This window comes from Dermacentor andersoni, chromosome 1 (genome assembly GCF_023375885.2).
Source record: "Dermacentor andersoni chromosome 1, qqDerAnde1_hic_scaffold, whole genome shotgun sequence".
NCBI lineage: Eukaryota > Metazoa > Arthropoda > Arachnida > Ixodida > Ixodidae > Dermacentor > Dermacentor andersoni.
Genome location: NC_092814.1, coordinates 372,856,215 through 372,880,531, shown reverse-complemented (window position 1 = coordinate 372,880,531; position 24,317 = coordinate 372,856,215). Strand labels below are relative to the sequence as shown.

Sequence of the window (24,317 nt, the reverse complement as noted above, 5' to 3'; positions counted from 1 at the left end):
TAATTACCATGAAAGATAGTTCACAACTATTAAGGCCTTTCTACGTTACCGGCACGGCAACTCGCCGCACGCCGTTTGCCGTTCACGGACCGCCGTTCGACGGCGGTTTTGCAAGTGAACGGCAAGATTTCTTTGCCGCAGAGAAGATGAGACCGGGACCCATTTGTGCGGCAGCAGTACAGCGAAGTGCCAAATCAGCGACCGACTCTGGCACCGCCGGCAGGTTCTCACCGCGGCTGATCGCACGGCGGCGCCGATATCGTCGCTAGGCCTACTCCTCTTCCCTTCAAAGCTAAAGCTGACGGCGCTTCGGAATGGATCACCGACGCTTACAAGCCGCAATATTTTCTTACTGATGTTGTCGCTCTTCGGAATAATAATACATAAAGAAGAAAATGCGCTAATATTAGCGGCGCCGCCGCCCGCTGCGATGCGAGCACAGCTGATCCGGTCGTCTGCCGTCGGTAACCGCGCACTGCAGCCGAGCTCGACAAGTGCCTGAGCTCTCGTTTGTGTTTAACGTTTAATAGTGGATATCGTGTTCCATATAATTGAAAATTTGCGCATCACTTTACCTGGCGGAAATTATTTTGCTTGCGGTAGAAGTAAATATGTTTGCGACGCCGGTGGCGGAGGTGCGCATCGTCGCGGTCGTCGATTGGCCGGTCGTTCGTGCGGCGGGCGGTGCTCAGGCCGAACTGCCGTCTACTTTGGACACCTCTCGCGCGGCAGACGTCCTACGGCACCGGAGACCGGTTCGCCGTTACGGCATGTTTGCCGCTAGCGTGCACGTGCCTTCCCTAGTAGCACGCTTTGTTGCCTCAGTGTGGCCACAACGTTAGCTTCTAACATTGCCTTAACGTGGCTAGCGTCCTCTTTTTGCAACGTTAACGCAACATACATAAGACAACGTTGAGACAATATTGCTCCAATGTTACATCAACTTTCAGTCAATGTTAAAGCAACTTCTGGAGACAATATAAATGCAACATTGCTACAACTTTTTATTTGCACACATGCAACGTTCCCACGACAATGTCACTGCAATATTGCCGCAATGCTGTCATAACATTTCAGAAACTTTGAGACCGCATTCTAAATCACTGAAATATTTCAGCTATCAATGGTTGCTGGTCAATAAAATAATCTCGTGAAAGGCTAAACAGTCTGCAATGGTATCCTCATACCACAACGGTTACGGCAGTTTAAGGTCGCAAGAATGAGCAACTGACCATTACTCCTTGCTACACAGTGATGCGGTGCTGTGCTATAGAATACAAATACTTACAAGGCTGCACAGCACAACACATTGTTTTTCCATACTTTTCAGACCGCTTACTCTAAACAAGTTCTTTATGTAATATTCATCAGCTCTCTACTAGTGCTCTTGATCATCTAGATGCTACAAGCTGCCGTAACCTGAAGATACCACTGCACGTGGTTATTCTGACAATTAGAATGATTTATATATATGGGTGCACATCACAAGTAGCCATCATTTGTTTCTGATAACGCTATTTTATTTGTCAAGAACTGAATCAACTACACTAGCATCAAGCTTCAGACTGCTGTATAACTGCACTTTAGCTTGGCATACAGCTAGTTTCACAAATATAACTTAGAAAAAGGAAGCAGACATATAATACACTTAATATTACATGAACACATTAGCACAGCTTGAAAAATGTGCCATGTGAGCTTACATTTCACTAATATGATTTATATTATTTAATTACTTTATAAATATGATTATATTATTTAATTACTTTACAAAGAAACTTGCAACAATCTACAAAACAGCACACATGCAGCCTATTTTGGCTACTCAGGAACAAAAACCATAGCTAATGTTTTGAACAGTTTGAACAAAGAATGAAGGCAGGTTCCAAATTTGTCGAGCACTGCAGTGACTGCACACAGATTTTCAAGTGTGAAAATCATTAGCAGAAGCAGACCACAAACCACATGTGAAGTGACAGAGGCGCATTATATTAAAAATGCTGGTTCACAATATGTGAGCAATACTTCAGTTGCATTATATAACATAGAAATAGTGTTTCTTTAACGTTTTTTTTGTGATAAAGTTGTGATATGTTCCTTTTTCCTTGTACGGTGTGCGCCTGCGCTGGACTGAGGGCATTTAAGTAGTGTCTGCATCATTAAATAACCAGTTGTCAGTGAGCGCCATGTTTTATCCTTCTTCCCAACTTAAGTAAAACGGCGAGATAAGCGAATTTGTACATACTTGAAGAAAACAGTGCAGCAACAGGGACAAGACAGAAGACTGTACAGGTGCTGACTAGCAACTGAAGGTTTATTGAAAAGGAAAACATAAAATATACTCCCTTTACAACCTAGAGCACGCATGGTCTACACCAACAACTCTGATAAGCTGTCAACTTCAGTCATGGTGGTCAGCTACAACAGGTAACAGTCATGAACGAGGACGGATGGGGTGATTACGCATGTGTTGCGGACCCCATCCGTCCTCGTTCATCACTGCGAACTGTTGTAGCTGACCACCAAAACTGAAGCTGACAGCTTATCAGAGTTGTTGGTGTAGACCATGCGTGCTCTAGGTTGTAAAGGGAGTATATTTTATGTTTTCCTTTTCAATAAACCTTCAGTTGCTAGTCAGCACCTGTACAGTCTTCTGTCTTGTCCCTGTTGCTGCACTGTTTTCTTCCAAGTCTCCTTCATCCCTTGTTTGGCCATGTGCCGTTGCACTGGAAAACTACAAATTTAAAGTACTGTCAACATTTGCCTCAAAAATTCAGCACATCTAGAAACTTCTTGTCCCCTTGTCCCCTGGTGGCCTCCAGCTGCTCATGATGATGGTCTGATTCATGACATCAAAGGCGAAGCTGCATCCCTGCAAAAAAATAAATAAATATGTAAAGAACCAAAAATTTTCTATCATAAGCATCTTGGTGGACACACTTCCAATAGCAAAACCTCTAACAACAAAAAGTGCAACATTAAGTGCAGGTTGCTGACACTGCTCAAAAATATGGATCAAGGATGAGGAAAAGTAAAATAACATATATACTTGCACTAAGATATCTTCCAAATTAACAAAACACTTCCTATTTTGTCTGCCCCCAACTTAAAACCAGAGGTTATTTAAACTCCAGTAATGCATGCAATAAAATGCACATATTTATTAGGAAATATTTAGTGTTGGCGCCTCTAAATTGCTGATCTATAACTGCCAATCATTAAAGTACTGAACTGTCTCTTACCGTTTCTTCTGTCTTGATGGTGCATAACGGAGCCATTCGGCAATCGAAAGATGTATTTGTGACTCCGTGGCCTGTGCGAAATTGCTTTTCAGCGTTTCTGAAAAACAAATGAAAAAAAAAAAGAGAATGAATCATCAAAGACAAGGCTACATTGGTTGGCTTGGAGAAGAGGGTTAAAGTAAGATAAGAGAAAGCCTCATGGCTTGTGCTGAACAACGGCCTCATCACCCTTCGCTATAATAGGCAAAGCAGAAAACCAGCAGGGTGATGGCATGCCAGGAAAAGCCCATGCTATCAGTATAAAAAAATATACTGCTTATGTTCCTTACACAGGAAATGCATTCAGTGCTTCAAGCCTATGCATTGTTAACTGACAGCTAAAAATCATGGCATGCTGAAATGCGAATGTGCGTATGCATGCTACACATGAGAGATATATAAATATAGCACCTGTGAGGACTTGGAGCAGGTATAGCCCAATAAATGGCCTTTTTCCTTTTCTCCCAGTCAGAGAAAAGTCCTGGGCCAACGTGTCACACATGCATCTCCGCATAATTTTGCGTACAGAATCTTGCACTGATGTGCCACCGATTCGCGATAAATGGGCCATCTAGAAAAAAAAAAGACATCCACATAAAATTTCATGCATGTGTACTTGCAGAGCAAAAATTTAACTTACGAGGTCTGTCCTGTTTTTTTCATCATGAAGCTGCCACTCCAATTCTTCCAGCCTCTGATGAGTTGCCAGGGGAAGCAGTTCAAGAATGGCACTGCTGACAGGTTGTGCACACGGTTGTTTATTTTCTGTGATGGCTTGCTCTATCCTTTGGATGGATTTTTCCAGGCCATCTACCTGAGCTCTTATTCCCTTCACCTCCTTGAGCAACTTTCCAAGCATGGCTAAAACAAAGAAGAGAAAAGTAACTTGACCAAGCTAAAACATTTCACTGTAATGGTTTTAATCTTATGTAAGCAGTAACCTAAGTATGTCTTCATTCTTTCTACAAGCAAAGCAATCCACCTAAGAAATAGTAGTAACAGTTAAATAAAGGATTCCTGCCATTTCTTTCTTTAACCAATAATCTGCAAAGGGCCTAACTTAAGTTGCATGAATAACACTTTGCATTTCCAATACAAGAACACCATGCAGAAACATGCACACGTAACTTCACAGGATCCTTAACACAGCCAGAGTACTCGTGCTGCAATGAAAGGTATAAGAAATGCAGATATAAAACAAATTATTCAACAGTCAGACTTAAAAATGGTGAATTAAACATATGCAAATATTCTACTGTTAACATAAGTGCGTTTTCCCAAAAAGTATTGACTAAATTTAGGGGATCTACAATAACAGTGAACATATTTGCTTGTAAACGCACTGAAATAAATTAAAGACCTATTGCACTTTGAAGACTTACTATTTACATTCCACTCTCACTTTTGCTATAGCTCCACATGGAGCTGTAGAATATTTAAGTAAATGAATAAAATTAAATAAGATTAACTTATGGCAATGACCAATATGTGATCATGTGGCTGCTACAACTGAACAGACCAACTTTTCCATGCTAAATTGTAACACCATGGTTGGATGCAACCTAAGTGCAGTGAAGCTCCGCCCACATTTGGGACCCCCACACCGAATTCCACTGCAAAAAAATGTAGTCAACTGTTAAAGCTTTTGTGACCTAAACAAGAAGCTAATCACCAGACGAAATGATAAGACCAAGAATTTTGATGCTCATGCTTGCTTGATAAATTAAAACACTAAAAGCTGCTCTCATTTACTGTGCTGATTGGCCAGCAGAGTAATATAGAGAATGTGAACCATGGCCCAGTGTTACCAACTTCTTTTTAAAATTGTATCCTACTACGGTAAAGCTCACAAATGCGGCAGGCACCTGCATATGACACCAACAGATGCATCACCAAAATTAAACACATTCAGTAAGGCAATGTTAGAGCAACACTGTCTATAAAGTGCCTAATGTAGAAACATTCGCATGATCATGCAACCTGCACCTTCCCTGTATGGCGGCCAGAAATAAATACAGAAAATAACAATACTGCCAAAAATTTACCGATCTTACTGATAGTACACGAACTTAAGCTACCAACTTGAACATGTTTTTAGAAACTTGGGCAAGAAGCTTACCACATGTCCACAACACTCGACATCTGTAGCTAGTCCAGTCGCTTGATGGTGGTTGTTGCTCTTTGATGGCAGTAGTTATCTTTGCGGTGCTCTTAAATGGTGGCCACCTAACTGTGTTTTCTGAAATCCACGAAGTGGGCACGACGGAAACTTCATCTTCATCTTCAAAAAGAACGATGCTGTATGTCTTCCCCCCTGAAATTATAAAACAAAGAAAACTGAATTAATGCGATGGAATCCTAGCCACGGTGGGTGCAGTTTGATGAAGGTGAAATGTGAAAAACATGTATGTGGCGAGTGATGTCAGTGCAGATTAAAGAACCACTGGTGGTTAAAATTTATCAGCAGCCCTCCACTATATGCCTCTCGCCCGCCTTTAAACTCACGTCATTGTGAATCAATTCATGTGCCTTATCTACCCTGATAGGCAAGTTTTATATTTTACGAAATCAACCAGTGATCCCCGAAAATATTGCCTTTCCTATTATTCAGCAATGCAACTGCTACACTTGTACTGCAGGTAATGATATGGTGGAATGAGAGGTTTAACATTTCGAAGCTGCACATGGATTTTTTAGAACACAAAAGCGGAAGGCTGCCAATTAATTTTTGACCACTCAGTGTTCTTTATAACATGCACTGACATCACACACATTTTCACTCCATCAAAATGTAGCCACTGTGGCAAGGATTCAATCTCATGACCTTGAGAAGAGCAGGTCCAATGAAATGAACAGTTTAAATTAGCAAGTATACCAGCACAGGCTATACTTGTCTCATTTAGTCCATTCATTTCAGTGGACCAAACCATGGCATGTGTGCAATAGAGGAAATACTGCATAATTATCTCCTCCGCTTGGCAAGCACATGCATTTATTTCTAATTTCATCAACAGGCCACACAGAAAGATCTTGTGAAAGGTCTTTAGCAGCAAAAACCAGGAGCTCTGAAGACGGCAATGGTTGCGAATACAAGTCAGCCAAAGTTGTGAAATAGTGCCCACAGATGCTGGCCCCCGACACCGATTGCAACATATTAGTTACTAATACAATGTGACCTTCTTTAAGCTGGACACAATTATCCAGCCTGCCAAGCTTTAGCACAGTTCCTTCAAACTCTAGCAAAGAGTACTGTCTGCCTTGAAACCCTGGTGGCACAGGTCCATTAGAGTGCTCTCCTGACAGTCTTGGGTATGAATTGAGAGAACCTGTGGAAACATTACTAAGAAAGCGTTTCTCACTGAGGCGCTTGATAACCTGCTGAAGAGCTCGAGCCTTCGTCCTTACTAGGGTCTTAAGTTTATAAAGGAAGTTTTCAAAAACGAAGGCTGAAAAGTCATCAAGAGGGCCAAATCTTCTGGCATCGTCAGCTAGATGCAACAATGAGTGCACGTTATAGACATAGATCCCCTTTCCATATAGGGAGCCAGCCTCAGCTACAAACTCTTGAAGAAGGTGCTCCGCCAAGTCCACGTTGTGCACTGCGTAATCTGGGCATGCAAGGATAGCAATAGCAGCACTAAGCTTCATAAAATGGTCGTAAAACTTTCTTTCCAAATTTCCTTGGAGGACAAGTGGTCCATAGTACAGTAGAAAGTTCCTAAACTCAACCGCTTTCCACTGCTCCAAAAATTGCAGTGATCGTGGCCTGCGCTTCATGTCACTTGGAACATACAAGTTAAAACTAGCAAGCATCGTGGATACATGAAGCTTTGACTGTGATGACATTTTTGAAGCTGATGGCTTTTTAGAAGCCCAATAACAAATGAGTAGTTTCTTCATTACTCCCAAACAAACCAGGTGCATATAGTCTAGTGGGAACTGTGTGACCATCCCAACACCAAAACACTGCAGCGGAGACTCGCTATGGTGGTGATGTTCTTGGGCAAAGCTCCTGAAATCTTCATCAGTGCGCAAGGGACTGTCATGGGAATCAAAAATGATTTTCCTGTCAAGTGCAGAGTATGCACCCTTTTGAGTGCACCTTTCACATCCAAAATAGGCTGTATGGCCCTTAATGCATTTGATGTAAGCCCTTGCTGGGGCATCACACACAAATGCATGGATTTTCACAGCATAGACCTTGCCATTGTACATAAGGCCCTCCTCAAGCAGCTTCCTTATTTCGGAGACAAAATCACTTAAGTACAAGGTCACATCTCCAGGCTTGCTGTCACCCTCATAGAGAGCAGCAACAAATGGAGAGGAGTGTGAACTTTCCTTTACAAGCACGAGAATCGGCCAGAATTGCTTTCTCGAGCTGCGGGAGAGCGGAAGGCCGTCTACGTTCACAATGAGTGACAATGTCCGACAATCTGCAGGAACATGTGCAACATGTTCTTCCAAAGAACGAGAAATTCCAAAATAGTGGTAACGACCACCGGTCATCACTGCCAGATCAGTATGCCTCTGCGTCTTTAGCAATGTTCTAGCATCCGAGGGTAACTCTGGATGGTATGGCTTGAGCACTTTAAGCAGGGAATTCAGGTGTGAAGCAGGCAATTTACTATTAATAGCCCATACACGCAAGTCGTACTCTAGACACTGAGTAGCGGCACCAGACTCAGGTGTCATCCTATCTTCACACTCCACCAACTCGTCATCGTCAGAAATCCGCGACAAGTCTGACGTTGCACTTCCTATGTCAGAGATGCCGCTAGAGGTGCCAAAATCTGACAAGTTGGAACTGCGGCTTTCATCTGCGTCCTCGCCTGGCACTGATAAAGAGGATAAAACGACATTATGCGACAAAAAGGCGTATTGATCCTGCTCTGCTCCTGATGCGCACAATCTGCTGTCACGACCATTATCAACAACGGCCAAACAATTTTCTAGTTCGCCGTGAACAGCCTCTGCTATTCTTCGGCGTCGTTGCCGAATGGACACTTCACTTAGTGAACGCTTCACTCTCTTCATGATGCAACGAATGTAGCACTTAAAACCATCACGAAGGGCATGGCTAAATTTGTGCCAACCAACACGTGTTACAGCACAACAATGAGTAGAAATCACTTACCACTGAGGTCATCCTCGGAGCAAGCCTGCGCCATTTCAGTTGAATTGCAGAGAAGCTACAAGAAAAAAAGCACAGGCACGGCGACTGCAAAAAAAACTATGCTAGAACAACAAAAAACGCGGACTTTGACACGACTGCCGCTGAGTGGCACGTTTTTAGATGAGCGCGCGTCGCAGGGCTGGCTGTCGCATGGAAGAAGGCATGGAAGAAGGAAATGGGCTCTCGGCTGTACCGCGATTTGGATTTGTGATGATCTCCATGGCCATTAGACTGCGGAGCGTCAGTGAAACCAGAACTCAATTTTTTCAGCAGTTTTTATTTAGACCGCCTGCTTAATAAAAAAACAGATATTTCAGCTGTTTAGAAATATTTTCGATACAGGTATATATTTTTACATCAGTGTGACATAGTTAAGTACACTTGCACTGCTCGCCAGCTGTATGCACACCACATGCAAGCTTGCGCTCGAAGCAAAAAAAAAAAAAAATTAATGTAGTAATGGTGAGGAGAAGTGATCTAGCTGGTACCGGCTTTTCTATTTGGGCTTCAGAAATAGCCCGAGAGGGCAGACAATTAGCCTATAGCATGAATGTTATAGCAATGTCATCGTAGGTGGTTCAACATTTATTCATCATTTGACAATATTGCTGCAATGTGAAAAAGACCACTTTAGAGCAACGTTATCAGCATGTTGCTTGGTAACATTGCAGCAACATTATCTAATGTTGAAGAATGTTAGCGCAACATAATACAACATTGGCAATGTTGTTGCAACGTTGCAGTAACATACTGTGCTACTAGGGTTTACGGTCTTTTTTAGTGGGACGAGCATCGAGTGACGTTCTTGTTTTTTGCGCAGCACTTCCGGTTCACCCTCTGAGACGACCGGGGTGAAATTCAAGATAAATGAAAACTAAACAAAGATAGTACAGCACATAACTCATGCATTTCATTATAGACATAATATCAGAACATAAGTTTAGGTTGAAGTTTAGTTACGGAAGTAACTGGAAAAATTACAATTAGAAATCACTGATTACCGCGCAACAAAGCACAAAATCGTAGACTTTATAGACCCGCCATGCGAGCACAACTTTGTCGAAACCCGCAAGTACAAAGCGAATGTAATGACGTTACCAGTGACGCCACACACAAGAAGGTGGCATGATATTTAACCGGCTAATTAATGGAAAACAGTTGCCTGGCGCCATGGAGGAAGGAAACTCAGGAGAAGCCCTGACGTCACTCTTTGTGAAGCTAAAGTGAAGCCGGAAGTTGGCGCCTCTCGGGCCAGCTCTCCTCTCCTGTTTAGGTTTCCCGCGAAACCACGCCGCGCTGCGCGCAACCGGGCTGCTCGGACGCGCGCGCTCCGCAGCAATACTACACAAAATCATGTAATCGCGATGTCTCAGTGCATTACCGTTTCCGAAGTCATGTTGAAAGAAGTTTACAATGAACTTCGCAAATTCGGCCGTGAGGTCGAATCAGCTGCTTTTACCGGATTTTATGAAAATAAACATGCTTTATCAGGCCAGCCAAATGAGCTATTCTCATCAACCGCGGGTACTGGCCGCTGCCCAGTTCTTATGCGATTTTAAAAAAGGTCACCTTTATCGCTGACTTCTACTTGCTTTTCTCTGCTTGGACTTCCTGGGGCTCTCAGACGGTCTTGCGAGATAGACGTATGGCGATACGAAAAAAATGTACGCATTCTCACTGCACTGCAAGAACGCACTGTAGACACGTACGTACGACACAACGACCCATTTGCAATCCATTTGGAGTTTATGAGCACAAACACATTCTCGCTTGAGGAATCGTCGTGCGTTATTGAACAAAGTTCGGGTGGCCGCGCATCACTACGACAGCGCGGCGGCGAGGAGGCAAAAGGTCATTTCTGATTTCGCGCGCCCAGGTGAAAATTTGCAACTGGGATGCAACTGGTCCCAGTTCAACTGGTTTATGGAACAATTCCCAGTTAGTCCCAGTTGCAACTGGTTCCAGTTCCCATTGCAACTGGTCCCAGTTGGTCCCAGTTGGTCCCCATTGCAATTGGTCACAGCAGAAGCCTACCAAAGGTGTCTTCTGCTGATGGATTTCACGCAACAAAGGCAGTTCAGCTTTTTTATTTATTTGGATTCCACCTTTCGAAGTGCCTTCGAAATGTCCTGTATTTTTTGGTGAGGAACCGTGACAAATTCTTCAATGTTTCGGACACATCCACGTTCTTCTGCTGGTCCAAGTGCTGGATTGTAGCTGAAAAGAATTATAATGTTTCTGGTATAAGCAAAAAAAGAACTTCAAGAATCATACAATGATAAAGTGATGCAAGTGCAATATAGAAAATATTGTCATTATGACAAATGCTCTTATCTGTGTAAATTGTGTATGTATCTGTGTATGTGTAAATTACATTATCTCCACTAGCAATAACCTAAAAATGAAGTGTCAAATGTACCACTGTTTAATTTAGGGAGAATTTGTATAGGTGCTTCAGTCAATTACACTTGCTCGTTCCCATGACACTATAATAAAGGCATGCTTTTTTAATACAAAACATTTTGGCCTTGTAAACAAACTTTCTAATGTGCCAAAAGCTAGGACTAAACACGACCCTGGTGTCCTTTTATGAATGGTTCAGTTTAAACTCACTTCAGTCCACTTAAGGTCACTTGGGTTATGCATTTCCAGAAGTTGTGCACTTCAATGTAATTAAAATTTTATGATCATTACATCAAAGATGTTCGTCTGAAAATTATGACTGTTGCCAAGTCTTCCAGTGTTCATTTGTCTGTGACAGTGTATACCTTAGCTTTCTGAAATCATTTGCTGTGACTTCTTGGTTTGCAAATTATAGTAATATAACAACACAAGACACTCCCATAGATGAAAACTATCAGCACATCTTGAGAACTACATTTTCAAGCACGGAAGCACAGAGAAAAAATGCTGTCTCATTCTGTAGCAGGGCCTTGCACAAGGTTCTTAGGCTGTCACCAAGCAACGTAAAGCAGAAGCAGTACAAGAAATTCAAAGCAATGGAAAGAGATACTGTGCTGTCTTCCATCATTTCAGTATAACCGCAACCTACCCAAATGTTTACTGTTGAGTGCGCTGCAGCATTCAAACCCAAAGTTGTATATTTAGTGGTGGCATTAATATTCTGTGACAGCTTACCCACTACGACATCCACCTTCTTTGGGGTTAACTGCTGTTTCGGCAGCTCGCCCAATACCCTCTTCCTGGGGGCTACATTCCCGCTGACGCTCCTTGTGGCAAGGACCGTGTTACTCCACAGAGCCTGCACAGTATCCTTACACACAAGCGTCCCTTTCTTGTTGGCAAAGATTTTAGCCGCTTGCGCTCCAGAAATAGAGAAGCCATCCTTCAAGTGAGACTGCAAAAACAAAACTGCAACGATCAATGACCTTCAGACTAGTTTAGGTAACATGTACACACACAACCCATGAAAATAGAAAAGGGGCAGTCTCCAAATTACCTTAACAGAGTGTCACATAGAGGCTACAGGTTCTGCTGCTACGAGCAGGCTAGTGCATTTTTTTTCTTTTACCATGCTTATTAAAGACAAAAACAATTCCTGCCATTCCTACCTCCAAAGAGTGCTACCTCCCAAACATTTCCATTCAGTTTTCACATGTTGCTTGACCTTGTTGAAGTTGGCTTACAGTACTTACACAAGTACGTCACAGCTTTCTTCTGCCACAAACACATATTATGGCACAACCAAGCTGACTGTGACAATTTCGCTTGTTTGCTTACATAACACCACAAGGAAATCATCACACTAACAACGAGCACAGAAAAACATGAAAGGACTGGGCGAGCTGTAATTAGTTGACTCGTTTGTAAAACGCTTCAATGGAACTATGTTGCACAAAACTAATGCAGTGTTTGTGCTATACATGAGCAAAAGACTTCTGCTATTATTCTATGACAAATTGCTAAGCAGTGGTTAAGTAACAAAATATCACTTACAAAGCCGTCTTCCGTATATGAAAAGTTTGGCTTCTCTGCTGTAAGCAGAAAAAGAAACGTTTTTAGCAGACAACGGTTGATATCTGGCCTTGTTGGTATGGCATTCTAACAGGTTTTAAATGCTAGAAACTAGAGGAGTGAGACAGAAGCTTCCATTCAATGAGTGACACTGAGGCACATATATATCTATTTACAACACATATGCCTTTAAATGCCGCAGGTAGTGATAAGACTTTTTGTGCCAGAAAACTGTCAGTGTCAGAGCACAGACTATGGCCCATTAAAAATGACAATTCCTTTTCTGACAGAAGATGCGGCAGAGTGAAGCTAACTTTGCAATTTTCGCTGCTTCTAATTACTAATCTTATTATTACTCTGTGTTTTGCAAAGCTAAGATCCCTTGAACGTATGGTTCGAACCCAAATGTGCTACAACGAAACATAAGCTGCTCACTGCATTCTGTCCTGACATTATAATGCTCTCTTAATTTAACATTCAGGCAATGGCCCAACTAGCTGGCACAGAGCTTCCCAAAGAATTGTGGTATCCGCTAAACAACTGCTTCTTTGCAATCCACAAAAAGTACTAAAAGCCTTTTTTTTTTTGGAAGAATACGTATGTCCTATCTGGTAGTGGACTAGTACTCTTCTTACATATTGTTTTTGACCATCTTGAAACTGAAAAAAAACTACTTTAACAACACATTCTGTCAGACCTCTCAAACTGTGCAAGATTTTACGCAAGTAAAACAGCACAACAGCAACAGTGCTGCCCATAATGTTGACTTGAAAAGGCTGGAAGACTGCGCTATTAAGGTAGCTTTTTTCAATTTCAATTTCAATTCAATTCTTTATTTGCAGACATAGAATACACAGAAATACCAGAACTGGTTGGACCCATAGCCACAGGCTAGTGTCGGGTCCAATGAAAAATGAATAACAATTGCAAGTACAAAGCAAATAAAATACATCATGTGTATACACATGTTTGTCGCATACCATTAAGTTGCACGAGCGTACACAATGAAATGCGAAACAGTGAAAAGCATCTTATACTATTAAATATTTCTAAGTAATCACAATACACTAGTTAGGAGGATTGCAGGCAAGTTTCTGCATTATTATGAACACACAATATTAATCTAGACAAAATCGAAACACTAAGATATGTTCAGCAGGTGTCAGCGAGTTACTAAATAAAAGAAAGGACATCATTATTGTTACCATTGAAAAGCATTATTGAGGCTAAGCAAGTATTTCTTAAGTACAGATGAAAAATTATTTGCTTGTTTTATTTCTGCTGGTAGTTTATTCCAAATTTTTGACCCTGAAAACTGTAGCAAACGTTGTCCGTAAATATTTTTAGTTGGAGGAAGATTAAAATTACCGCACGTTTGATTTCTGGTCGCACGATAAGATGAGTAAAATATAGAAATATGAAAAGGGAGGTTGTGTTTAACAATGTTGAAGACACACATGGCAATTTTTAATTCGTGTATCTTGTCATACGGCAACACATTCATTCTATTAAATAAAATCAGACTTGGTTTATCGTAACTTGAATGGGTAATTATTCTCAGGGCGCGCTTTTGAAGTTTGCGTACAGGTTCAAGATAAGTTTTGTATGTCGTACCCCATGATTCATTACAATATGTGATATGGCTATGGATGAGTGCAAAATATAAGATACGCAGTGTGTTAGTATCGAGACTATGCCGTGCTTGTGAGAGCGCATAGCATCCTGATGCGAGCTTTTTACAAACTGCGCTTATTTGTTCTTGCCAGTGCAGATTGCTGTCGAAAATCACGCCAAGATATTGAAATGAATTGACTTCGTCTAATGGAAAATCGTTTATTTCTAAATCTAATGATTTAGCAGGAAAGGTATTGTTACGCGTTCGAAATACCACATACTTGGTTTTACTAACGTTAATCGTAAGTTTGTTCATTGAGAACCATTCACTTGCTTTTTTCAACTCTTCGTTTGCTTTAGTTTCAAGATCACAAGTGTTATCGGCTGTTACTACAATACAAGTGTCGTCGGCGTACATAAGGGTTTCACTTGTACCAAAAATAAGTGGGAAGTCGTTAATGTATAATGAAAATAAAAGGGGGCCCAGGACGGATCCTTGAGGGACTCCAGTGCGCATATGCTTAGGCGATGATGCAATATTGTTCATTCTTACTACTTGTACTCGTTCATGAAGGTAATCAGTAAGAAGATCTAATGAGCTACCGCGGAAGCCATAATGTTGCAGTTTATGTAAGAGTATGTTGTGATCAACTGTATCGAATGCTTTCTTTAGGTCCAGGAATATGACACATACAAGTATATTATTTTGCAAAGCTTGATTAATCATTTGAGTTAACGTTAACACTGCTGACGAAGTTGAATGATTCGGACGAAAGCCATGTTGCTGTGGGCACATAACCTTGTACTTATCAAATTTGTGGAACCGATGCGTTAGAATTTTTTCAAATATAGTATTAATGGTACTGAGCACGGATATCGGCCTGTAATTGCAAGGGTCATTTCGGTCTCCCTCTTTGAAGATAGGGACAACCTTAGCTATCTTCAGCTGAGACGGATATCTAGAACAGTTCACGGAGTGGTTAAACAAGTGGCATAATACTGGCCCTAACATATCTATATTCTCTTTTATCATTCGAATAGAAATACCATCTAGTCCGGAGGCTTTAGAGGCTGACATCTTATTGACTGTTGCCATCACGTCTTCAAGTTCAATGGTATACATAACGAAAGTGTTAGGTACGGGACTCTGGAAGATAGATATATTTTCTGATTCACTAAACTTTTCAGCCAGGGATGGACCGATACATGCGAAGTATGTGTTAAAATTCTCTACAACGTCATTATCAGTGGTTTCGGGAAGCAGAGTTAGCTTGCGTTGTTTTCCTGTGATTTCGTTTATAATTTCCCACAGCTTTCTTGTGTTACCAGCGGTCTGTGTAATTAGGTGAGCATAATAGGCCCTTTTGCGCGATCGAATCATAGCGACAGATTTATTCCGCTGTACTTTGAATTGTTGTAAGTAGTATATATTATCTTTATTATGGCGCCATTTGTCATGCCAGTATTCTTTGGCCTTAAGTGTTTGAAGTATGTGCTCTGTCATCCAAGGGCACATGGGCGTATCATGTCGACCCTTCGAGACCTTGCGATTACTCCTATCTACGGCGATATTAAGATATGCAATTAGGTTATTTATTTCAATGTCGATATCCTCGTTCAAAATTTCACTGAAATTAATGCGAAGGATTTCTTCTCGTAATAGCTTGTAATCTATTTTCATTCCAATGCTGTTTCTTTTTTCTTTGGTACTAGTTGGATGATCTAAAGCGGCAAAGATAGGTAGATGATCAGAGATTGGCTCTTGGTAAACGCCTCCGGTAATCCCCTTGTCTAGATTTGTTAATGCGTGGTCAATTAAAGACGAAGATGCCTTAGTTATACGCGTCGGCGACGTAATTAAATTACGATAGTTGTAAGATTGCAATAAATAGCTATAGTCGCGGTTTTGCATGTCATATGTGTTTATGTTCATGTCGCCTACTATCATCACTGGTTCATTTCGCTGCTTTGACACAGCGCAGAAAATTGTTTCCAGCTTATCGAGAAATCCTGCGAGGTTACCGCTCGGTGGCCGATAAACTGCACCAATGATGACGTCACACTCTAGCCGAATGAAAAGCGATTCAATGTCATTGCAACTATATGTGGCCGCTAGAACTTTACTATAGGATATATTTTTTACCAACAATGCAACGCCACCCCCGCGTGAACGTGAGTCGCGCGCGTTTGATTCTGTTCTGTAACCTGGAAGCCTGATTGTTTCACTTTTCCGCAGCCACGTCTCAGTTATTGCAATTACACTGAACGAATGTTCATGTAGCGACAGGAAAGTAGAAAGCAAGTCTACGTTTTTATTAATACTACGGATATTGCAATGAAAAACTGATGTAGATTTTGCTCGACAAAGATTGTCAATCTCTTTGATTGAAAAAGCCATTGTTAACGAATAGGGTGTGCAAGTTATAAAAGTACTTAAACTATTTCTACTAAGTCTTCTTCACGTGTTAGATGCACTACTTTGGAGTTCTCGGATTTCCGCATTAGTATTTTCCCCTCAGAAACCCATGCAAATTTCCATCCTTTCTCTCGTTTTTGTTGGATGGCTTTTCCCAGCAAGATCTTGTTTTCGGGGCACAAGTGTTCGTTTACGTACACTGGATCGCTATTCTGAAAACCCAGCATGGCTGTATTCAGTCGCTTCTTTTTGGCTGCCTTCAACAGTTTGTCACGAACTGATCTGGATGTGAACTTCACAACTACGTTTGGAGGCGTATTGTTCTTCGATGGGACGCGGTGAGCTACGTCAATGTCACCATCAGAAAGCTGGACGCACAAGGAAGATGCGACTTTTCCGATTGTTCCGAGGACGTCTTCATTGTCAGCCTTTGGTATACCTCTTAATTCCAGGTTATTGCGCCTGCTGTACTGCTTTAACTCAATAAGCTGCTTTTTCGTTTCCTGAAGCTCTTTGTTTAGTCTTAGGTTCTCTTTCTTGCATTCCAGGCCCTGGTTTTTCACTTCGGTAAGCTCAAGTCGAAGACTTTTCATTTCTTTGCGGTAATCTTCAAAGTTTTCGTTCATGTACCCGATTGATTGTCTGATGGCAGTGAGCTCAGCTTTCGCTGAGTTATTCGTCTCATCAATCTTGTTCATCTCCTTTTTTAGGTCACCCATTGCGTCAACAAATTTAGAGGACATCTCAACGAGCACCTTTGATACTTCTTTAATGCTAGCTGGCGCCTTTTCAACCAAGGCCTTAGCAATATCCGACAGAGCGTCAGTCTTGCCAGAAGCCATTTCTACAGTTAACTAGGCACACTTGCAAACCTTAACACAACCGGGTAAACACTATAGAGACACACTGTGGTACACTGTGGCAGCAGTGACAGCAAAACTTCAGGAGTTTAAAGTGGCAAAAGAAAAAAATGCTAACCTGCAATGTGAAGCAGGAACCGTTTAGCAGATGCACAGTCGATGCTGTCACTGCTGCCAAATGATGTCTCTCCGGAGCATTGCCGTCTTTATAAGCTGTAAGTTGGTCACGAGGTCCTGGTGTCCAGCGCTGTTTGAACAGGAACGATCCGGCTTTGCGCAGTTGCCCAGCTCAGTCGTTCGTCACCTTTATCGTAGGCCGGTTCGCCAGCGATGCTGATACGGTTTTCGGGCTTTCGTAGGCGGCAAATCTGCAATGTGAAGCAGGAACTGTTTAGCAGATGCACAGTCGATGCTGTCACTGCTGCCAAATGATGTCTCTCCGGAGCATTGCCGTCTTTATAAGCTGTAAGTTGGTCACGAGGTCCTGGTGTCCAGCGCTGTTTGAACAGGAACGATCCGGCTTTGCGCAGTTGCCCAGCTCAGTCGTTCGTCACCTTTATCGTAGGCCGGTTCGCCAGCGATGCTGATACGGTTTTCGGGCTTTCGTAGGCGGCAAATCTGCAATGTGAAGCAGGAAGCGTTTAGCAGATGCACAGTCGATGCTGTCACTGCTGCCAAATGATGTCTCTCCGGAGCATTGCCGTCTTTATAAGCTGTAAGTTGGTCACGAGGTCCTGGTGTCCAGCGCTGTTTGAACAGGAACAATCCGGCTTTGCGCAGTTGCCCAGCTCAGTCGTTCGTCACCTTTATCGTAGGCCGGTTCGCCAGCGATGCTGATACGGTTTTCGGGCTTTCGTAGGCGGCAAATCTGCAATGTGAAGCAGGAACCGTTTAGCAGATGCACAGTCGATGCTGTCACTGCTGCCAAATGATGTCTCTCCGGAGCATTGCCGTCTTTATAAGCTGTAAGTTGGTCACGAGGTCCTGGTGTCCAGCGCTGTTTGAACAGGAACGATCCGGCTTTGCGCAGTTGCCCAGCTCAGTCGTTCGTCACCTTTATCGTAGGCCGGTTCGCCAGCGATGCTGATACGGTTTTCGGGCTTTCGTAGGCGGCAAATCTGCAATGTGAAGCAGGAACCGTTTAGCAGATGCACAGTCGATGCTGTCACTGCTGCCAAATGATGTCTCTCCGGAGCATTGCCGTCTTTATAAGCTGTAAGTTGGTCACGAGGTCCTGGTGTCCAGCGCTGTTTGAACAGGAACGATCCGGCTTTGCGCAGTTGCCCAGCTCAGTCGTTCGTCACCTTTATCGTAGGCCGGTTCGCCAGCGATGCTGATACGGTTTTCGGGCTTTCGTAGGCGGCAAATCTGCAATGTGAAGCAGGAAGCGTTTAGCAGATGCACAGTCGATGCTGTCACTGCTGCCAAATGATGTCTCTCCGGAGCATTGCCGTCTTTATAAGCTGTAAGTTGGTCACGAGGTCCTGGTGTCCAGCGCTGTTTGAACAGGAACAATCCGGCTTTGCGCAGTTGCCCAGCTCAGTCGTTCGTCACCTTTATCGTAGGCCGGTTCGCCAGCGATGCTGATACGGTTTTCGGGCTTTCGTAGGCGGCAAATCTGCAATGTGAAGCAGGAACCGTTTAGCAGATGCACAGTCGATGCTGTCACTGCTGCCAAATGATGTCTCTCCGGAGCATTGCCGTCTTTATAAGCTGTAAGTTGGTCACGAGGTCCTGGTGTCCAGCGCTGTTTGAACAGGAACGATCCGGCTTTGCGCAGTTGCCCAGCTCAGTCGTTCGTCACCTTTATCGTAGGCCGGTTCGCCAGCGATGCTGATACGGTTTTCGGGCTTTCGTAGGCGGCAAATCTGCAATGTGAAGCAGGAACCGTTTAGCAGATGCACAGTCGATGCTGTCACTGCTGCCAAATGATGTCTCTCCGGAGCATTGCCGTCTTTATAAGCTGTAAGTTGGTCACGAGGTCCTGGTGTCCAGCGCTGTTTGAACAGGAACGATCCGGCTTTGCGCAGTTGCCCAGCTCAGTCGTTCGTCACCTTTATCGTAGGCCGGTTCGCCAGCGATGCTGATACGGTTTTCGGGCTTTCGTAGGCGGCAAATCTGCAATGTGAAGCAGGAACCGTTTAGCAGATGCACAGTCGATGCTGTCACTGCTGCCAAATCCTCCATGCAAGTAAGAAACAACAGAAACAATTCACAAGAGTAGTCCACAACCAAATAGAACATATGTATGCTTGCAAGAAATGCTATTTAATGCCTTATGTGAATCGCAAGAAAGCAGTTGTTTAGCAAGTTAGCCAGATGGGCCATTGCCTGAAGGTTGTATTAAGCAAGTGTTATCATGTCAACAAGGACGTAATAAGTGGCTAGTGTTGCATTTAGCACGGGTGGATGCAGACTATTTTTTTTACAAACCTCAGTTTCGCTTAGACAAAGTCAAAGTAACAATAATAATAGCTGTAGAAGCAATGATTGCAACTTTTAGGTGCTCTTTGTGCCTCCCTCTGCCACAAAAAAAAAAAGTTTATACCACTGGTTCTGGTGTGCATTACGATATTTTGCCCGTTTTTTCATGTACCAAAGCAAGTCTTCCCAATATCCATGGCATTTGTGAAGGCACATGTGCATCCTCAGTGTATATGTGTGCCTCGGTCTCAAGTAAACCATTTACCATAAATTTAGTGCTCGTTCACACTACCAGTCATGGAAGCATAGTCTGAATAAGCATATGTAGCCACATGTAAAGCAATATCATTTACTGTGACAATGACACAAGCACCGTGGCATCGACAGGGACCTGATTGCGGCGATTCAAAGCATTACCCTTTTCTGAAATTCGCAATGCTTTAATGGCAATATATATGTTGGAAGGAGGTCATGCAATCTAAACCTTTGCAAAAAAATGGACCCCTGGCTTAAACCACAAGGAGCACTCAATCGTACTCGAATGTGTTCCAATAACAGCTCTGGAATTGACAGGAAGAAATGCAATGAACATTTCACTGAATGCACATTTGAATGATGCGAATGGTTATGACATATGAATAGCATTTGTAGTACAAATTTATGCTGTATAAAATTACCTTCAGTCTGGGCAGGCTGTGATGCAGTGGGTTCAGCATGCGGAATAAACCGCGGCGCTGGTGGATTTTCTGGCAGATCTGCACGAAGAATAAACAAAAGGATATATATATTTCTCCCACGGCTTTCATCAAAGATGAACATGCTTCTTCAAAAGCACATAAGCCAACAGCAGCGATGTAAAGCTAAAAACGTCTCTTTGAATGGCTACATTGCTTAGGCCCCGCACAGCTTACCATGTCTTTCGTCATACCCTTCAAGTGGCATCTGGGCCCTTTCAGAGCCTGCAGGGCTTGCAGGCACGCCAAATGGGAGGAATTTAAACCTCGTTTCCACTAGAACAATAATTAGAACGCATGATTTATGTCTTTTATAAACTTGTAATTGTCAAGTGTGCATTCCTTGCAATGGAAAGTTGAACATCAGCATGAAACCATAGTTAGAGGCACTTACAGTTAAATATCTGGGACTGGAGGCAGCGTTGCAATGAAAATGTTTGCTCAAGTAGTTTTCGATTTTGGTTCTGGAGATCGAGGGCTCTTTGCTTCCAATTTTTTTTCTTTTATTGGTTGAAGCAACTCGCTCCTAGAGCAAAGCGAGTCGCTTTCACATGACGAACTCGACGGAGTTCGTGTCCGTTTCGTGCCCTGCAGGCAAGATAAATGTCAGCCTTACAAGACATATCAGCTATATACTAAATTCATGTTGCACTTATCTTTCTTTGTACAACTTAGCTGGTTGGAACGCAATCGTTCCTGATTAATGCAGCCTTCACATTTGATTGCAAAATTTTTTCGTATGCCATTGTTTTTGCAGCGGCACGATGATGCTTTCGCCTCTACAGACATAAAAAAAGAAGGCATGCACACTTCCCTCGAAAAACTATTGGTGGAGCAGCACTACATGCAACGGCTCATACATGTGTATGCAGGAGTATAACTTTAATTTAGGCTAAACGAAATGTGCAAACAATGCATGCTGTACTTTGTTGATGTACTTGGCTTATACTCCTGTGACAGTTGGTCAAATATCATTACCTTTCTTTCTTTCTTTTTGTCTTCTTCATCTTCAGTTGTGTCATCGTCCACAAGAGCTTTGGAATGTGCACCCTCTTTGACGTTTGCCGTTTTTCCACGCCTTCTCGTGCGCCTTTAACAAAAAAACAAAAAATAGGGCATTATGTTTATTGGTTTCCTAAAAATTTTCACCCAACCTCCTAGCAGCCAAGAGTATGCTTTGAAGAAGTTTGTGAAAGCAGCCGAAGTCCCGTGATGTAATATTTATTTAACCAGCAAGATGAGTGAATGTATTACTCCCGCATAATATTACCATAACTCCATCAATCAACTTCCCGTCTATCACAGTTTTAATGTTACTTTTCTATTTTTACTTGCACACATGCGCATATCTGCTTTACTGCCATGTATTTTCGAATATCTTCATTTACAGATGTATTTTCGAGATATAGCGTAGCTTTTTTAAGTTTATTACCGGTCCTGCATTCCAGCTTCAAGGGTGATCGTCACAGTTAAATGAATCAGCGCTAATTAAACAATAATCTACAATAACTTGCATGCTGTCTACATGCGTGTCACATTTTGTAAGTAATTGTTTGCGTCCCGGAATGGTTTTGTTCGCAAAGCACGGTCTCCAGATATGCAAATGATGCGAGCGACTTTAAAATTTTCACAAGTGGTAGAGAAATAGAAACAACTTTATAAACGAGAATGTTAGCCACCTACGGTCCAACATCAAGATCTGTTCACTGTAGGTTCCTGTGTTTTCTTCGTTGACGTCGTTCCACCACATGACAGAATATAGCAGTCTATTGTCAAAATTTGTTTCGTCATTTGGGTCGAATTCCTTGATGTCGCTGATGTGCACGATATGTAGACGGTTGTCCTCTTCCTGAATAAAGCGTACGAGTGCGAACATGATCGACTTAACACTAATAGTAATTAAAATAAAGAAAACAACAAATGAGCCAAAGAGAAAGGGCAGCGGATACTAGACAAATTCGGAAGGCAAGAGACTATTAAGAGGGACAAAAGCTGAGCGATATATATGAACTAAACGACGAGCGAACAAAAGACAAACGATCGAGAGCACACAACTAACCACTGACGACGACAGGCAAAAGAAAAATTGGAAAGGCCGATGGCAATAGTACGCAATAAGCGACACATCGGCTTCCATGATGCTGATGATGTCCATATCACATCCGCCGGCCAAATTACTTCGAGGCCATATTCGGTTCAGTGACTTCTTATTATTTCTTTAATTTCACGCTATTTTACACATTCGCGCACAACGTTTGACACAAGCTAATTTTATATAATGGCACTAAACAAAACTGCGGGCAAACATTTTTTGCTAAGCGAATGGGTATGTAATACCCTTCAACGGAAGGCCTTTAGGATATACTGAAATAAATAAATGAATAAGTACGGCTGGGTAATAGTATATATTCATAATGAATGTGTATTATAGATATCTATTTGTGGTCTGGTTTATTATTCTTTTTTCTTGTATGGCTAGAGTTTTATTGTAGATATTCACCGCTAACTGTACAGATTACCGCCATCGTCATCGGCGCTATGCTGTGTGGGTTGACTGTCGTGGTCGGTTGTCGTGTGGAGCCCTGGTACAGTGAACTAAAAGTATTGTAGTACACTGTAGCCCTGTGGTCGGGGTGATTGTTGTGGTGTGTATCCGATCGTGGTTCACCCTGAAGAACATTGAGGCTCGATGGCATGTGCCATAAGTGTGTTAAATTGAGCGAGTGCAGTCATTCTGCGCCGTATTTCTGTGTGTAAATCAGTTTGTAAACTCGTTACGTTGTGTTGCACTGTATAAAGCATTACGTGTCGAAGATGAAGCGGAGGAAACGCTATTTCGATTGTGGTGATAGTAGTAGTGTCGTGGATCTCCCGCAGACAACCAGATTTCGTTTGATGGGAACTCGTTCACGTGACCCGCCCGTGGTAGGCGCACAAAGTGCCTCTGCTGTATCGCTGTCCACTGCTACGCCACCACAGCAGCCTGACTCTGACGCAACGCCCCTTCATACAAACAGCCATGCAGCAGAATTAGGCGATGAGGGCCAAAATGAAGCTGAACTGTTTTCCCAGTTTTCTGATATCAGTGAACGTTCAGCCGTGTCTGGTGACACTGCCAATAGAACAGATCACTTTTTCCGATCTGATGACCCGAGCGTTACCGGAACAGCTTCTGAAGAAGATGATGGTGACCATGAAGACGCACACAAAAGCCTCACGCCGCAAGACTTGCCTGTTTTATCAGTGAATTTCGCTATAGAGTTTGGGCTTCCCTGGAATGGCGTCGAAGCTCTCCAGAAGCTGATCGCGTAGGTTCTGGACAGGAAAGATGTTCCTGCAACCAAATACCTTCTAAAGAAGTATGTTGGTGCAGGTGTCGAAGCCGCGAGGTTTCACTTCTACTGTGCAGAATGCTTGACGAGGCTAGCTGAAACTCCAGGAAAACTTCAAGAAAGAAACAGCGTTGAGGGCTGCTGTTCAATCTGTCATAAAAAGTAAAGTGGCCGCAAAATGCTCCTCGATAGCCACTTTTTCTTGACGTTGCCACTCCAACAGCAAATCTCTTCTCTCCTTGCTGATACATCTGTGGCAACTGCCTTTTCCAGCCAACTTGAAGACATTGCTCACAACAGAAATAACAGCCAAATGACTGATTTCACTGACGGTCAGTTGTATAAAGACATTAAGGCGAAGGTTTCACGTCACGACCTAACACTACTGCTCAGTGTAGATGGGGCACCAATTTTCAAATCATCCAAGTATTCAATTCGGCCTATTCAACTTACCGTAAAGGAGTTGCCACCACATCTGCGTAGCAAGAATGTTCTGATACCAGCTTTA

At 42.6% G+C, this 24,317-nt stretch overlaps 2 protein-coding genes and 2 long non-coding RNA genes across 4 annotated transcripts in view; all 4 read right to left on the bottom strand.

Moving 5' to 3' along the window:
* LOC126516510 (cytochrome P450 4V2-like) overlaps window positions 1–24,317 on the bottom strand; it is a 236,330-nt gene that overhangs the window by 179,202 nt on the left and 32,811 nt on the right. The gene's annotated exons all lie outside the window — the stretch shown is intronic.
* LOC126524035 (uncharacterized) lies at window positions 981–6,181 on the bottom strand. The gene is made up of 5 exons (XM_072285862.1): window positions 5,401–6,181; window positions 3,922–4,142; window positions 3,693–3,852; window positions 3,243–3,339; window positions 981–2,872 (listed from the first exon to the last, which is right to left on the bottom strand). The coding sequence occupies exons 2-5, from the start codon at window positions 4,138–4,140 to the stop codon at window positions 2,845–2,847; spliced, it is 504 nt and encodes a 167-aa protein (XP_072141963.1). The 5' UTR covers window positions 4,141–4,142; window positions 5,401–6,181; the 3' UTR covers window positions 981–2,844.
* LOC140215164 (uncharacterized) lies at window positions 11,771–17,682 on the bottom strand. Its single transcript, XR_011892088.1, has 3 exons — window positions 17,438–17,682; window positions 12,412–12,449; window positions 11,771–11,812 (listed from the first exon to the last, which is right to left on the bottom strand). It is a non-coding gene; the product is annotated as an uncharacterized lncRNA (long non-coding RNA).
* LOC129381206 (uncharacterized) lies at window positions 18,848–20,667 on the bottom strand. The gene is made up of 3 exons (XR_011892087.1): window positions 20,655–20,667; window positions 20,421–20,498; window positions 18,848–19,437 (listed from the first exon to the last, which is right to left on the bottom strand). It is a non-coding gene; the product is annotated as an uncharacterized lncRNA (long non-coding RNA).